This window comes from Parasteatoda tepidariorum, chromosome X2 (genome assembly GCF_043381705.1).
Source record: "Parasteatoda tepidariorum isolate YZ-2023 chromosome X2, CAS_Ptep_4.0, whole genome shotgun sequence".
Lineage (NCBI taxonomy): Eukaryota > Metazoa > Arthropoda > Arachnida > Araneae > Theridiidae > Parasteatoda > Parasteatoda tepidariorum.
The window spans coordinates 59,094,870-59,109,794 of record NC_092215.1 but is presented as its reverse complement, the minus strand read 5'-3'; the positions used below and the strand labels follow the sequence as shown (position 1 = coordinate 59,109,794).

At 27.7% G+C, this 14,925-nt stretch overlaps 1 protein-coding gene across 1 annotated transcript in view; it reads right to left on the bottom strand.

Annotated features, from left to right (window-relative positions):
* Window positions 1–3,230: 3,230 nt before the first annotated feature.
* Window positions 3,231–14,925, bottom strand: part of LOC107449504 (tenectin) — a 148,877-nt gene continuing 137,182 nt past the window's right edge. Inside the window, exons 18-20 of the mRNA XM_071188061.1 lie at window positions 13,391–13,570; window positions 10,524–10,607; window positions 3,231–4,072 (exon numbers count right to left, since the gene is read on the bottom strand). Of these exons, the coding sequence (XP_071044162.1) occupies window positions 3,897–4,072; window positions 10,524–10,607; window positions 13,391–13,570 (440 nt within the window). The 3' untranslated portion in view covers window positions 3,231–3,896. The remainder of the gene's footprint in view (window positions 4,073–10,523; window positions 10,608–13,390; window positions 13,571–14,925) is intronic.

Below are 14,925 nucleotides of genomic sequence, written 5' to 3'. Positions count from 1 at the left end.
TCGTTATAAAGAAATGTATGTTTTTTGTCAATATTAGGGCAAGTTTTGCATCTTTTATCACCACACGCTTCATAGGATGGTAAGGTATCGGGAGTAGAATAGAATTCGAAAAATCTTTTTCTTTGCTTTTGCTTTCAGAGTAGCAGGATGTCGATCCGAAGTTCCCCTCTGATTTAGGCTCTCCGTTCCGGGTACAACATGAAGAATAATTTAATTATTGAATACATTCTTTACCAGACGCTAAATTGTCATAATTGTTTAATTCCATAAANCTACCGCTCGCCAACCCCCGATAATTGCTACGCAATTACATTTTTGTTTGCTTCGCGAACAAAATTAGAGTCGTCATCCTGGAAATTAGCTGCACCAACATCACATAGAGAGAATATGATAGGATTGTAAAATGTCAGAGGTGCTTATTATCAGCATTATTAACTTATATAAAGCAATTTTTTACAAACAATATTATAAACCTATATAAAGAGAGGAAGCAATATTATTTAACACATTACTATAGGGTATTAGCCGGAGATTAATCTCCGTATCCGAAGCACGCGTGTCAGAGCCTAACTCAAATCATTGATGATCTTATAGGATGCCGGAAGCTCCCTATATGGTGACATCTAAGACATTTCTAAGAAAGATATTTCTATCTAAGACATTTATCTGAAATTCTACTCGACAATGCTGAATCACTATCCTGGATATAAATTTGAGCAAATTTGTGTTTTTGATTATTAGGAGGGATCAAGCTTGTTGTTGCAGTAACATTGACATCACCTTTAAAAGTAAGATAACTGATCCCTTTAAAAGAGATTTCATGAGATGGGCAAAAAGCTGCCATCGCAAATGCAGAGTAGTACGATCGAACATTCTGTTTAAAGTTAATTGCATCAGAATGGCTCCCAAGCAAAAGATCTTTTAATACTTCTGGATATTCCAGATTGGCGAGCTCAACTTTGCCATGATGGCAGCAATTAAATTTCGTCCTGCCTTACTCTGCTGGAAACGAAAGAGCACCACAGTTTACACATTCATCACTGAATGTTCCACCGGAAAAAGGGGGTATGATGTCTGATAAAGACTCACCAAGGTATTCGTTTTCATTTAAACGTCTTGACTCTTCAACGTTTCTTCGCCGCGCATTCCGCCGTCGCGTGTTGATAGCACTACGATTATTTCCCAGCTGCTAAATTATGTTCAGCTCTATGTCGCTGTTGATATCGCTCAAGATATTCACGGCGATCCATTTTTTATAAAAGATATAAGTTTTTTATAATAAACACTATTCTATATATTTTGATAATTTGGGATGTAAATAGTTTCTTTAGAGAGTGTTGATTCGTTATTCCAATGACACTACCAGATTTATCAAAGCTATTAAAATATATTGGAGTTCTGAAATAAATAACTGCTTTCCATCAAAACAAACATTCTATTATAAAACTTTAGAACAACTATCTTTTTACATTGCCACTCAAAATTATTAATAAACACTGGATAATATTGCGTTAATGACACTTTTATCTAATGACGTCATAAACAATCGTTTGCATGAAGTTTAGTTCGTAATAATCATATATAATCGCTTGCATAAATAATCGTTCGGTCTTTTTATAGCTTTACGTAACAAGTGTGAGATTTTTTTTTTCTTTTTCGGAATGGCGATGTTATAATTTTGTTGTTGAGCTAATAAATCTTCCTTTTTATAAGCGTAATAGTAGAGTTTTCTTAATTATTTGATTCGAAGTCCTCTGAGTTTTATTTGAGGTCAGTTTGCATTTTGTATTTTTTGACAGCATTATTAAAAATTATTACCTTTTCACACACATGCGTTTTCAATTTTGATTGGCTGTTTTGTGAGTTACTAACCAGAAGTCTTCTGTGATTGGCTATGTGTTATCATTCCACTCTCTTCTTATATATATATATATATAAGAATACCTAATAAGAATTATTCTACCTGAATTGCTTTCTTGTGCATAAAACTGAGTTTGTTATGAATTTTATTATAAAGTTTTATTAAGTTAATTATAATAGTTATTTCTAAAATTAATTATAAAGGGCCAGATTTATGGGGAAGTAAATGCAGCTCGTGCGCAATGTCGATCACTTTGCCGCAATCAAGTCATTGGTTACGAAATTGCGGAGTCTTTATTTCCATGACCCCCGTGGTCTACAATTTAGTATTGCTTTGTTGAATGTTTTTTACTTTCTTTTATAATTTATTCATAAGCATGATATTTTATTCAAAACTCTTTTACGAGAAAAGAAAATATATTGTGAAAAAAATTCCGATGATAATTTCAGTTTTTCCTATTTAAAGAGTTCTGATATTTTAAAATTGATGAGAATACATGGAAAAAGGATTTTTACATAAAATTTGACGGATATAACTTTTTTAAATATCAATGCAACTTTTTGCAAACATAGAAGGAGTTTTTAAAAATGAATTTTTGTATGGCTCAAATTTTAAAAACAAATATTTCGATTTGTAAATGGTGCATTTTATTTTGGACTGAGATGCCTTTATTTAATTACGTAATTCTGCTACTGAATTGTACAGTGTTTTTTAATGCAGCTGAATAAAGGTATACAATACTGCACTCCAATAATAGCTCAATATCCTACAATGTCTGCAAAATATTTTTTATTTTTAATAAAAATTTATCCGAAAATATTTTATCTCTCCAGTCATGTTTTATGAATAACGTTGATAGTTTTATGGTGTCTGTGTTTATGTACTCCATCGTGAAAATATCCTCTACAGCCTTTATGAAATATGGATATTTTTTGCTATGCTGTACGATGATAACTATTTCTTATTCTTAAAAAAATATTGTTCCGTATCTTGCAATTTTTCGATATCAATCGATACTATGTACTTTTTGGGAACGGTAGTTTTATTGATTCTTTAGGAAGCTCTAAATTAAAATTTTCTTTTTTATGCTGAACAATAATAATCATTAACTCTCTGAAGAGCGTCTTTGTTAATAAATATTGAGTCATTTTTATGGATGCGAATTTTCGATATCAATCGATACTTACTTCTTGGGAATCGTAGTTTTATTGATTCTTTAGGGAGCTCTAAATTCAAATTTTCTTTTTTATGCTGAACAGTAATAATCATTAATTCTCTGAAGAGTGTCCTTGTTAATAAATGTTGTGTCATTTTTATGGAATTGCATTCAATTTGAATTTTCGATGTCGTCTAAAATTATAAAAATCTAAATAAAGCAAATGATTTAAAATTATGATATAACTTTCCTCATAACTTACGTACTCTCAACCATTTTAGGTTTCCTTTGATAAGACATTGTTCTTTGGTTGAAGATTTTGATTGTTGTCTATTGTTTGAACAATTTGTTTTTTGCAACGGAGGCAATCCCAAAATCTCCTTTTGCCTTTTCTGAAACGACCCAGAAATTATCAATGAAATTCAATTACACCGACTGGTTTCTGACCTCATTTTTTCTACACGCATTTAAGAAAAATTATTTTAAATGGGTTCAACTGAAATTTTCAAGAATTATTAAAACAATTATTAAATGAGCAACATAGTTAACCAAAATCTCTATTGATATTAAGAGAGAGAAAGATTTGAAATATACACAGTGCATTTATTTTTTAAAAAAAAAAGGTTGAAATGATGTACACAAACAGCAATGAAATTGAGATCCTATCCATAAATAAATTCCCATCTTCAGAAAGACAGACGACTTACAAAGCCAAATAAATTAAATAAATAAAACATGAATAAATTAAATAAATAAAACATGATTGTATATGGCACAATAAAAAAAATATCCATAAATAGTGTCCCACTAAAGGAAACAATAAATACAATAAAGCAGGCAGTAATACAATGAGACAGGCAGTTAAAGAATCTTTGGCAGTTATCTTCGTCGAAAGAAATCACGATTGAGACGTAAAAGGAGGGGTGGTTGAGGTTGACATTCTCTTGGTTCACATTTCATCATTCCACCCGATTCACAACGACAAAGCATACATGGACCACTAGCTGGTCGGACAACTTGTTGCACTCTGTAAACATGTCCTTCAATTTCACAGCCTGAAAATATAGATTCACTTCATTATATTGCCACTCATTTGTAACAATTTTAAAGTTCATTTAAATAATTTTACTTTTCTTTTGACCAAAGGGGTCATTTTAAGAACTAGCTTTAAATTCAAGAGCAGAAGAGTGCCTTAAAAAATTTTTTATCTCAAAATTTTATTTTCAATCAAAAATTATTTTCGCATATTCTTTCAATATTTAACTTTTTAATTGATTAAAAAATTCATTCGCTTCAAAAATCTACAGATTGGAAATAAAAGTCGACATGTTTCAAGCGCTCAAAAACAGACGCCCATTTTTGAAACTTGCGAAATGTGAATGAATAATAAAAAAAAAAAAGTGATTTGAAATATAAAACGTAAAGTTCCCAACAAAAAATGAAAAACGCCCATAGACGCCCATTTTTGAAACTTGCCAAATGTGAATGAATTAAAAAAAATAAAAGTGATTTGCAATATAAAACGTAAAGTTCCCAACAAAATATGAAAAATAAAGATGAGAAGCAAAACTAGAAAAACCACAGTAGTCGAGAAAGAATAAAAATAAATATGAAAAAACAGAAAAGGAAAAAACCACTGTTGCTGAGAGAGGCAAATCAGAGTAAAATGTATTTGCACGAGCGAATGTTAAGGAACTAATGTTAACAAGGAAATCAGCATTTATATGAATAAAGCAAAATTCCAGGGTATCAAGATGAGCCGATTTTTCACCCCAGTCACATAAGCTCATCTTGATACCCTGGAATCTTGTTTTATTTATATGAATGTTGATTCCCTCGTTAACGACATTAGTTCCTCAGCCCCTTACCATCCAATTTCCTTGAGATCATTTATTTAACTAACTTTTTAATTTGTTATAAAATAAATTTTTTAAAATACTTTATACAAGATGATGTAAAGTGGTATTAATGTTTATTTTATCATGGATAAGAAATATAGGATTTTGTTCAGATCGATGTTAAATAAAAATTAGTTAATTTGCTAATTATGTATAATTTTTAATTAGTTATAAACAAAGATCAATTTTGGGCATTAGCACGGTCATATTTGGGAATTCCTTCCTATGACATGTACATATTTTCCCATAAATCACAAACTATTTCAGTTTATTTCTTGAGCTGAATTAAATTTAAATATAGAGTTAAAAATCATTCAAGATAAAAAATTTCTTGTTTGTTCAATTCTAAAGTTCATTTAAAGTGAAAATAATTATTTAAGAGTAATTTCTTTTCCTTTGATTAAAGGTCATTTTAAAAACGAGGTTTTAATTCTAGAGCAAAAGAGTGCCTTATAAAATTTCTTTAATCAATTTCTTTTCTCACAAAAGTTTGATGCATTTATCAGAAAATATTTTCATATATCATTTTAATAAATAACCATTCAATTTATAATAAAATAAAATATTTAAAAATACTATAAACAAGATGATGTAAAGTGGCATTAATATTAATTTAAGCATGAATGAAAAATATTGCGTTTTAGATGGATGTTAGCTGAGAATTAGTTAATTCACTAAATATGTATAATTTTAAATTCTTTTTTAGAGCAAATTTTAAAAAAAATGTTCCAGCTACACTCCTCGTAATTAAAGTTTCAAAGTAATCATAGTATTATTTATCTGATTATGCTCAGAAATTACTGGAATGTAATACATTGTAAAGACAGTGGTGTAATATCTGTCAAAATTCTAAGTAAAATAATCCAAAAATTGTGTCAATGAACACATATGCTCTGTGAAAAATGATTGTGTATCTGAACACTTAAAATGATGGCAACTACTTTACACCTATGACAACTACCCTGCAAAAATAGTAGTTACAACCACTTTTGGAACTGAGATAAACTAATTTTTTTTACAGTGCATCACATTTCTTATTTATGTTTTTGCTATTATAGTTTTATTTTTTAAAAAATGATTAATTCATTTTTTGTACTTTTGTTTATTGACAACACATATTTTTACGCCCATTCGAGTGAATTTAATAGCTTCATTGTAAAGTCATTTTAAAAAGAAAACAAATTTTTATCCATATATTCACACTAATTCTTGCAAATATTTGTTATTTTGCCAATTTCATGAGCGAAAACTACAGTTCGGTACTTAAAAATGTATTTATCATTAAAATATAAACTGTTACAAAAATATTTTTATAAACCGATCTATAGCTATCACAAAAAAAAAATTATACGAAATTGATAAAATAACAATTGTTTGAAAGAATTAGTGCAAATATATCATTAAAAATGTGCTTATCTTTTAACGAAATGCTTCTGAAATTAAGTTATTAAATTGATTCTAATGAGCATGAAAATATGTGCTGTCCGTAAAAAAACACACAAAAAATGAATAAATAATGAAGAAAAACTGCAACAGGGAAAAAATAAATTTAAATACTGCGATAATGTGGACTGTAAAAAATTTTAGTCCATCTGAAGGCCATTAACGTTGTCAAGTGAAAAAAAAAACGTGATAATGTGCACTGTAAAAACTTTTAGTCCCTCTGAACATCATGAACTTTGGCAAATGAAAAAAAATGTGATAATGTGCACCGTAAAAAATTTTAGTCCATCTCAACACCATAAACGTTGGCAATTACTTTTTACCCAGCATAACTAAACGTTACACTACACAAAGACCACGGACAGTTTCTAGTGTAGTGCAGTACATCTTTATAGGTGAAATGCTTCTTCATACTGCTGAAATAGAATTTTTTTTTTTCACTACTTGGTGTAAAGTAGCCACCATCTTGGTTGTTGTTTAATGACACTAAGATTTATAAAATATATGATATACAAAAAAATCAGTAAAGAGTGTTTCACGATTCATAAATTTAAGATGAATCTATAAAATATGTCTTAAAATAAAATAGTTTGTTCAAATAAACATATACACATCATAGAGAGAATACTAATATGAATTTGAACTTTATTTAAAAAATGAAAGCGGATATATATTAACCTTTACATAATTATTTAATACAGTTCATGGACATTTGGATATTAAAATATAATTGTCCAAATGACACAACTAAAAACATTCATGTATATTTTAAAGGCAAGCTTTTGTCTCACTAGATATTGTATAGTGACGTGGAAGGAATCAACTTTACTTCGTCAACTCTTACTTGCGATACTCGTGAAACTGGGAAAGCTAATATGCGTCAACGTTGGTGTTTTCGGGAGCGAAAACAATTCAATAATATTTTTCTTGGAGTAAGCTTTCTCATTTGTTGGTGTTTAAATTTAACAGCACTCTTTAAAGGGTGCATGAATGTTCGATTTGGTATTAACTTGAAATAACATACTCATTTTAGAGTTTTTCAACCCCAAATTCGAATAGTTATTACACCACAGTTTTTAAAGTATATATTTTGAAGGGTATAGTTAAATCTCTAGACCAGTGATTCTCAACCCCTGTGCCGCGGCACTTTTGGGTGCCGCCAAATTCTTAAAATGTGCCTCCAAATATTAGAAATGATACAGTAAAAATTATAATGCTTTTTTTATTACAAGTAAAGTTTAAACTAAAGAAAAGTGTTTAGATATATAATATTATATATATACTTTTTATAATTTTTTCACGCTTCAACCGCGTGAAGATCTCTTTGTGGGCGATTGTCTTGTGTCTAACAATCTTAAAATAAGAAGGAAGTGTATAAATTGTCTTTGACACACAATTTTAAGAAATGTTGAAATTAGTAGGAAATTTAATGACTATTAAAATTATTAATTAACAAAGGCTAAAACAAGCTAAATACTAACTTCCAAGCGAAAATAAAAGCTAATCATTAAAGTAAGCTATGCAATTAATAATTATAAAAGCAATTTAACAAAGGATAACTAGCAAAAAAAAATAATAAGCTAACAATTAATAATTAGCAAAAAAACTAGTTAACAAGAAATCACAAAAAATAACAATGCAAAAAAAACAACATTTAATAACTATAGAAAACAGGCTAACAATTAATAACTAGCAAAAAAAAACTGTTACTAACTAATAAAGAATTTGTCGAAAGAAATAACTAATCCCTTAATAAATGTGCTGTACCTTTGAAGCACAGTGGTACGACAGCGAAACCGCACTTTTTAAAAAATTATTCCTAGCGGCACAAAGGTCAATCTCCGAAACCAATAATATTAAAGTATTATTTTAACTTTATTAAACATCACCAGATAGCAGCACTACACTTAGATTATATCTTCCTTTGAAAAAAATAAAAAGTTTTCAAGGCCCTTTTTCATTGCTACAAGTTTTTTTTTTTTTACTCAATAAAATACAAAAAAAGTTTGAAGTATATCACTCAGATTTGTTGTTCATGAGCTTCTTTTGACACACAAATTTTTCCCAATAAAGATTCCTCAGAAAAGTATTTAATTTTTACCTTTATATTTTTTGGTTTCAGAGTGAAGCCACTGTGCCCCTAGAACATTATATCCACCAACACGAGTCTTTATCCTTTTTCCCCCTTCCTTCACTCAGATAGTGAAGTGGGTAAAAATTTATTAGGGTTTTTTCTTCATGGGGCTTATAAATGGGGAGCAATGTGTCTCTTATCTATTTCTATTGAAAATAAAGTCTATTACTTCAAATTTCTTATCTGAAACAAGTTAATTCTGCTCATTTGAGTTCTTTTTGAATAAGCGAACAGTCGTATTTAGTTGATGCTATAATATCTATTTTCTACTATTAAAATTTTTCTGCATTTTATTTGTCTTAAAAATTAAGAATTTAAATTTTTTATTATTATTATTATTTATTTATATTGTTGATTTTCAATTAAGAAATGAGAGTTTAATTCTCTATAATAGAAAAGTTCTTTTGTTTTGAAAACTATTTCAAAATTTAAGTATTTTAGTAGTATTAAGTATTTTAGTATTATACATTTTATTTTATATTTTATTTTTATTATTATACATTTTATTTTTATTATTATATATTTCTGTACTATTTATTTTATCCTGATATTGTATAATATATATTATATTTTACTTAGAATATTTTTTGTGTTTGAAATTCATGCGTTTTATTTTTCACTAATATATATTTTATTATATACTATTTTTGTATTATATTATATTTGTTAAAGCCTTTTTTGGTCTTTAAAATTATATAAATAGTTTTAGTACTTTAAGTTTATTGTTTGATTTCTGAAAAGTGAAAATTTATTGTAAAAAAAGTTAAAAAAGATAATATTTTTTTTTCACATGAAAATGTTCTATGTGGACACTGGTTAACCACCGAAACCACCAACCCCTGTGTGGTGCAATGAATCAGAATTTTTTTTAAATGTCATTTTCCCATTCTTAGATCCTAAGCATCATAATTAGTTTCTCAATTTTAAAAAAATATGAAAATTTATGTTCGTGTGCCTCAAAGGGTTAACACAGTGTATTATAGGTAAGTAAATAACTTTTAAGCTAATTTTTTTCATTGTGTGCCGTCAAATTTCGAAATCGTTAAAAGTGTGCCGCAACAAAAAAAAGGTTGAGAATCACTGCTCTAAACCAATGATGTAAAATATTTACACCACTTGTAAATTGTTCTCGCTTCCAAACACACCAATTTTGGTGTACTTTGAATATCGAAAGTGATGCTTACAATCTAGTACGAAATAGCGTGAGTTTGTTGTTATTTTGCCAATGCTATACATCTACAGAAACAAAAGTTATCCGTTATAAATGTAAGTATGTTTTTATTTGTGTGATAAGGATAATTATATTTTAATTTTTAAATATCTGTCATTTACATCAAATGGTTTTATCATATTTAATTTCTATCCGCTTCTGCTCTGTTAAGCCTAATCTAAATTCGTATTAATACTTTCTCTGTGCTACGTGTATTTTTGCTTAACAAGATAATTATATTTCAAAAATTAGTGGGTGTATATTTCTTAAACTAACTGTATTTTAAATTATATCTTACTTTAAATTGTATCTCACTTTAAATTGTATTTTATTTTAAATTGTATCTTATTAATTTTACTGATTGCCGTGTGTATCATATCTTATTGTTAATTATAAATGTTAGTGCTTTCCGGAATACCAAAATCGAGGCAGATACTTTAAAGAACATTTTTAGTGTTTGTCTATGTCAGGAACTAACTTCTTGTGTAGTGAAACACTAGAAACCAAGAGTTATTTGTGGTGTGTAACTGCACAACTTTGGTGTAAGGTAGTTGCCACCTTCTTTGGTGTTGAGATATCCTAAAACTTTTTGAAGTGTAAATATCTTAAAAGCACGTTTTCTCCAGCTGGCTAATCTTCTTAAGAAACTATTTTAACATGATGAGTTATCATGAACCAAATAATATTTTCTATGAATTCTGAAGCAAAGATATTGTAAAATAAAGGTTGTTACAAATCGTTTTATTTTTAAAGATATTCTAAAATAAAGGTCATAACAAATCGTTTTATTTTTAAAGATTTTGTAAAATAAAGGTTATTACCTGTAGCTAATAAACTACTGGTAAAATGATGTGGGTATCCTGGAGTAGTAGTTGTTGTTCCATTAAAATGCATTTCGTGAACAGCTAAAATAAAAATTTTGTCATTAGGAGTACTACTTTAAGTTATGGTAGTAAAAACATCTATTTTGAAACTGATTGCAATTATTAGTCCAAATAGGACACAGAATTTCTGTTATTCAACTATATCTATTCATTCAAGCATCAAAATTACTTTAGTTTTTAGCCTAAAAATTTCCATTAATAGAAGGAAAAGTCATATTTCAAAGCAAGAAAAATAAAAAAATTTTACCAAGTGATTAATGACGAATTTTCGAAATTTCTAACTTAAAAAATTATTTTGATTCTTCTAAGAAGAAATTATAAATGTATTTCAAGTATTATTTAGTTAATTATCTATAATTAATGAATAATAATTCAATTTATATTCGCTTTAACCTCGTGACAATCTCCTTGGCACCCCTCTTTACTGAAAGTTTTCAACACTTACAATTAGACGTTTAAATTTATTCTTTTTTGGTTAAAAGGACAATCAATCATTAACCAGTTATAATTCCGTTGAAAATATACTTCCAACCAATTTAATTAATTTTTGAATATCTAAGGAAGCTTCCCCCCAGATATGATTGTGCAGCCATTTGCTGATAAATTACACTAATAATAAAAAAAACGGTTTTATTTACATGATTGTGGGTAACAGTAACGGTAAGCGTGGGATGAAGGAGAGCGACAAAAATTAGGATACTATTTTCTCTTGTGTGTTATACCTTCGTTCATTTGATCATTTCTCATAGAGTTTACTTGTAGTCATAAACACAGAATTTAGAAATTCCCTTATTTAAAAGCGCAGAAGTTTAAGTTCTTTATAGTAATTTAGGTTACAGTTAAATTTTTTACAATAGATAAAATTTTGAAAATTAAATTGCAATGAAATGGTAATGATTAAAAATACCTTTTGCATATGATTATAAATCCTTATATGATTATAAATACTTAATACTTCTTGATTAAAAATTTTATTCACTTCAAAAATATACAAATAGGATATATCAGTCGACATGTTTCAAGCTTTCAAAAAAAAGCGCCCATTTTCGAAACTTGACACACGTAAATCAGAAATTCACGTCAGGCAAGTCTTGAAAATGGGCGCCTGTTTTTGAACGCTTGAAACATGTCATCTGTTATTTCCTATTTGTACATTTTTGAAGCGAATGAAGTTTTCAATCATATAACATCTTAGCGCTTCAGTTTCTTGGAATTATTTATTTAATATTAAATGCTTCGCTTATGGGAATTTCTGTGGATGTTTTTCAGCGATGAAAACCAGTTTTAATGTTAAAATAATGAGCATACAATGACATTTTTTTAAAAAACTTTTGTAAAGTTTGTTGCATTTATTTAAACAGGACTATGAAAGAAGTGTCTTATAAAGTGTTTGAAAGTGTAAAACAACTGCTATTTTGATGGGGGGAAAACTTTAGTAAATTAAAAGAATTTACAGTAAGTTTAATTCCTATCTAAAAGTATCTACAAACGAATGAAATTCGGAAATATATTTGTTATTGAATATTAATCCTACTTAAGTCGAAACAATTTTTACTGATAAATGTTACTAAATTGTGACTCTGATCCAAAACAAGGAGCACACATGGCTTAATTGAACGGAATTGAAATGAATTGAATGTAGAGTTTAATGTCGTTGTCACACGGGATCAACAAGTCTATAGTTTAGACGGGATCAGCAAGTGCTATACATGGCAAACAATAGAAATAAAGGTAACTAAATTGACTAAATAGTGCTTATCGTAATATATATATATATATATATATATCGTCACTACTTACAAAATTAGTTAAAATTATATTTAACTAACTAACTAACTAACTCCCTGCCATTACAGTCCATGTTGGACCATGGCCTCACTAACAATTTTTGAAATTATATTTAAGGGATCCAATATTTCAGTTTTGCAAAACGTACATGAGGTAAAGTAAAAAAATTTCCTCCAAGGAAAAAAGAAAAATATTTTAACTTTTAATACGAAAGTTATTTACAATAAAAGACATGTTTTGAAATTCAGTAAAACAGCATTAATTTTTAAAAAACTTGCAAGCGTATTCTTTGAAAATTTAACTAAAAGTAACTGAAAAAAGAACTTGCAGATTTTAATAGAAATTTTTTTATCTAAATATCAAACAATAAAGTAAACTTTGATGCTAAAAATAGAGCTTCTAGCGTGCATTTTTATAAGGTTATATTCTGAACATTATTTTTTACTCAACTAATCTGAATTATTTATAAAAACTATTTCATAAAGAGAAACAACATTTTCATTTACTGATTGAAAACAGTTAAAAAATTATGATTTTTTAATAAAGTATTTAAGAATGTAATTAATATTAATGATATCATGGCTTTGTATAAGAATAAATTAAGAACATAAATTTTATTCAACTGCAAAATTTGTTACGAGCTATAATTTGTTATTTAAAACTTCTGTTTTTATGAAAAACAACATATCTTGAAAAATGCCATTCAAATTTTCCAGTTTAAAAAAACAAGTTTCAGAATTTTACAATGAAAAATAATTTTAACATAATAACAGAATATTTCTTTGAAATCTCACAGTAAAAATGACCATTTTTTAAAAGGCTCCATTAATTCTCGGTTTAATATGTAGTAATGAAAAATTTTATATTTTTCGGTAAAAAGAATTCCTATTTCATTAATTTCCTTCAAATTTTGATAATTAAAAATTACGTTTTTAAGAAGTTATTAAACAATTTCTACCTATTTTATTATAGTAATGGGAATTGTGAAAATGTTTTTGGAATAAATAAATACTTACGGCAATGGAATCTTGGGCAACAAAATCCTTGAATGGGTGTTGCATAACATCCATGTATCGGAGGAGGACAAGTTTGTTGAAGACATATGATATCTCCTCTAAAGCAAAAACAGAATTCACAGGGATCTTTTCGGGGAATTTGTTCTGCTGAATTATACACTGTGTTTTCATAGTAACAATCTGAAAGATACAATAGAACAAAATCTTTTTCGGAACTACTTAATAGCTGACTTCAAGATGTTCGAATCATCTAGAGAGAAGGGTGCAAATATTCCATCTTTTCGTTAAAAACAAACGATTTTGTGTTAATTTAAAATGTTTTGTAAACAAAATTTTCATTTTAATACTAATTGTTTTCCAATGTTTTCTTGACAGTAACTTTGATTGTAATTTTTTCAAGCAAATTTATAATTTTTTTCAGCAAAATAGAAATTTATATGTAAAAATATACGTTAAGAAAGTTATACATTTATAACTTAATTGGTGCATTTTAGACAGAATGATCTAACATGATTCAGTGAGAATGTTTCTTAAATTTCTAAAAGTCGAGAATTGTATATTCTTCTTCAAGATTTTAATTGTAGTTCATTTCCCTGATAGAATTAATTGAAATGTTCGTAAAAGAATATAACTCGATATTCGTTCAATATAATATCATATTCGAATTCTTTGCTAAAATGAGAATAAAATAAGCAGACGACTTAAAAAGACGCATTGAATTTTATAATTAAAAAAAAAAAACAGCAATCTATTATTAGGGAAAAAATATGTATGAACTTTCACGCATGTTATGTTTGCGTAAGTCAAGTTCCTCGCAAGTTAAACATTAACGCATTAATCAGCCCCCCCCCCCAAAAAAAAAAAAAATTATTTCGTTATTGTCACCAAATTATTTTTTTTTAAATAATTAATTTTAATTTTCCTCGGCTTCTACTAAATAAAAATAAATGAAAATTTACAATTCTCAATAGAAAGATAAGTAGATTAATATGGTAAAAATATTATGCCTCATAATTCAAAATTTTTTTGTCCGCTATTAAAATAAATAATAGAAATAATAAATAACTATTAAGAATAATTTTTTGCAGGAAATTATTTTTGAGTAAACTTATTTCATAAGGAAATGGTAAAACTTTTGGTAATTGTTGGCTTAAATTACTGGTCAATTAGTTTTAAAGATATAACCAAAAACGCAAGAAGTGAAATTAACATAAAGGGGGCCAAACATTCATTCGCTCTTCTGGCTAAACTATTAGAGCCACAATTTAAAGATTGCGGCTACCCTTCACTTACATATATATATAACTTATATATATGTATATATATAAGTTCAAAATGAAGATAAAACAAAGGAAAATTATAGACATATGAAAAAAAAGGGGGGGGGATAATAATGAAAAAAATAAAAAGTAACAAACAACTGATTTAAAAAAAAAGTATTAATTTTTTTTAAACAAACCTGAAAATAAAAGATATAATCTTTTCATCAGCCCTCACGACTATATCCGCAAAAAAGAGTGCTTTCTGATATTGTA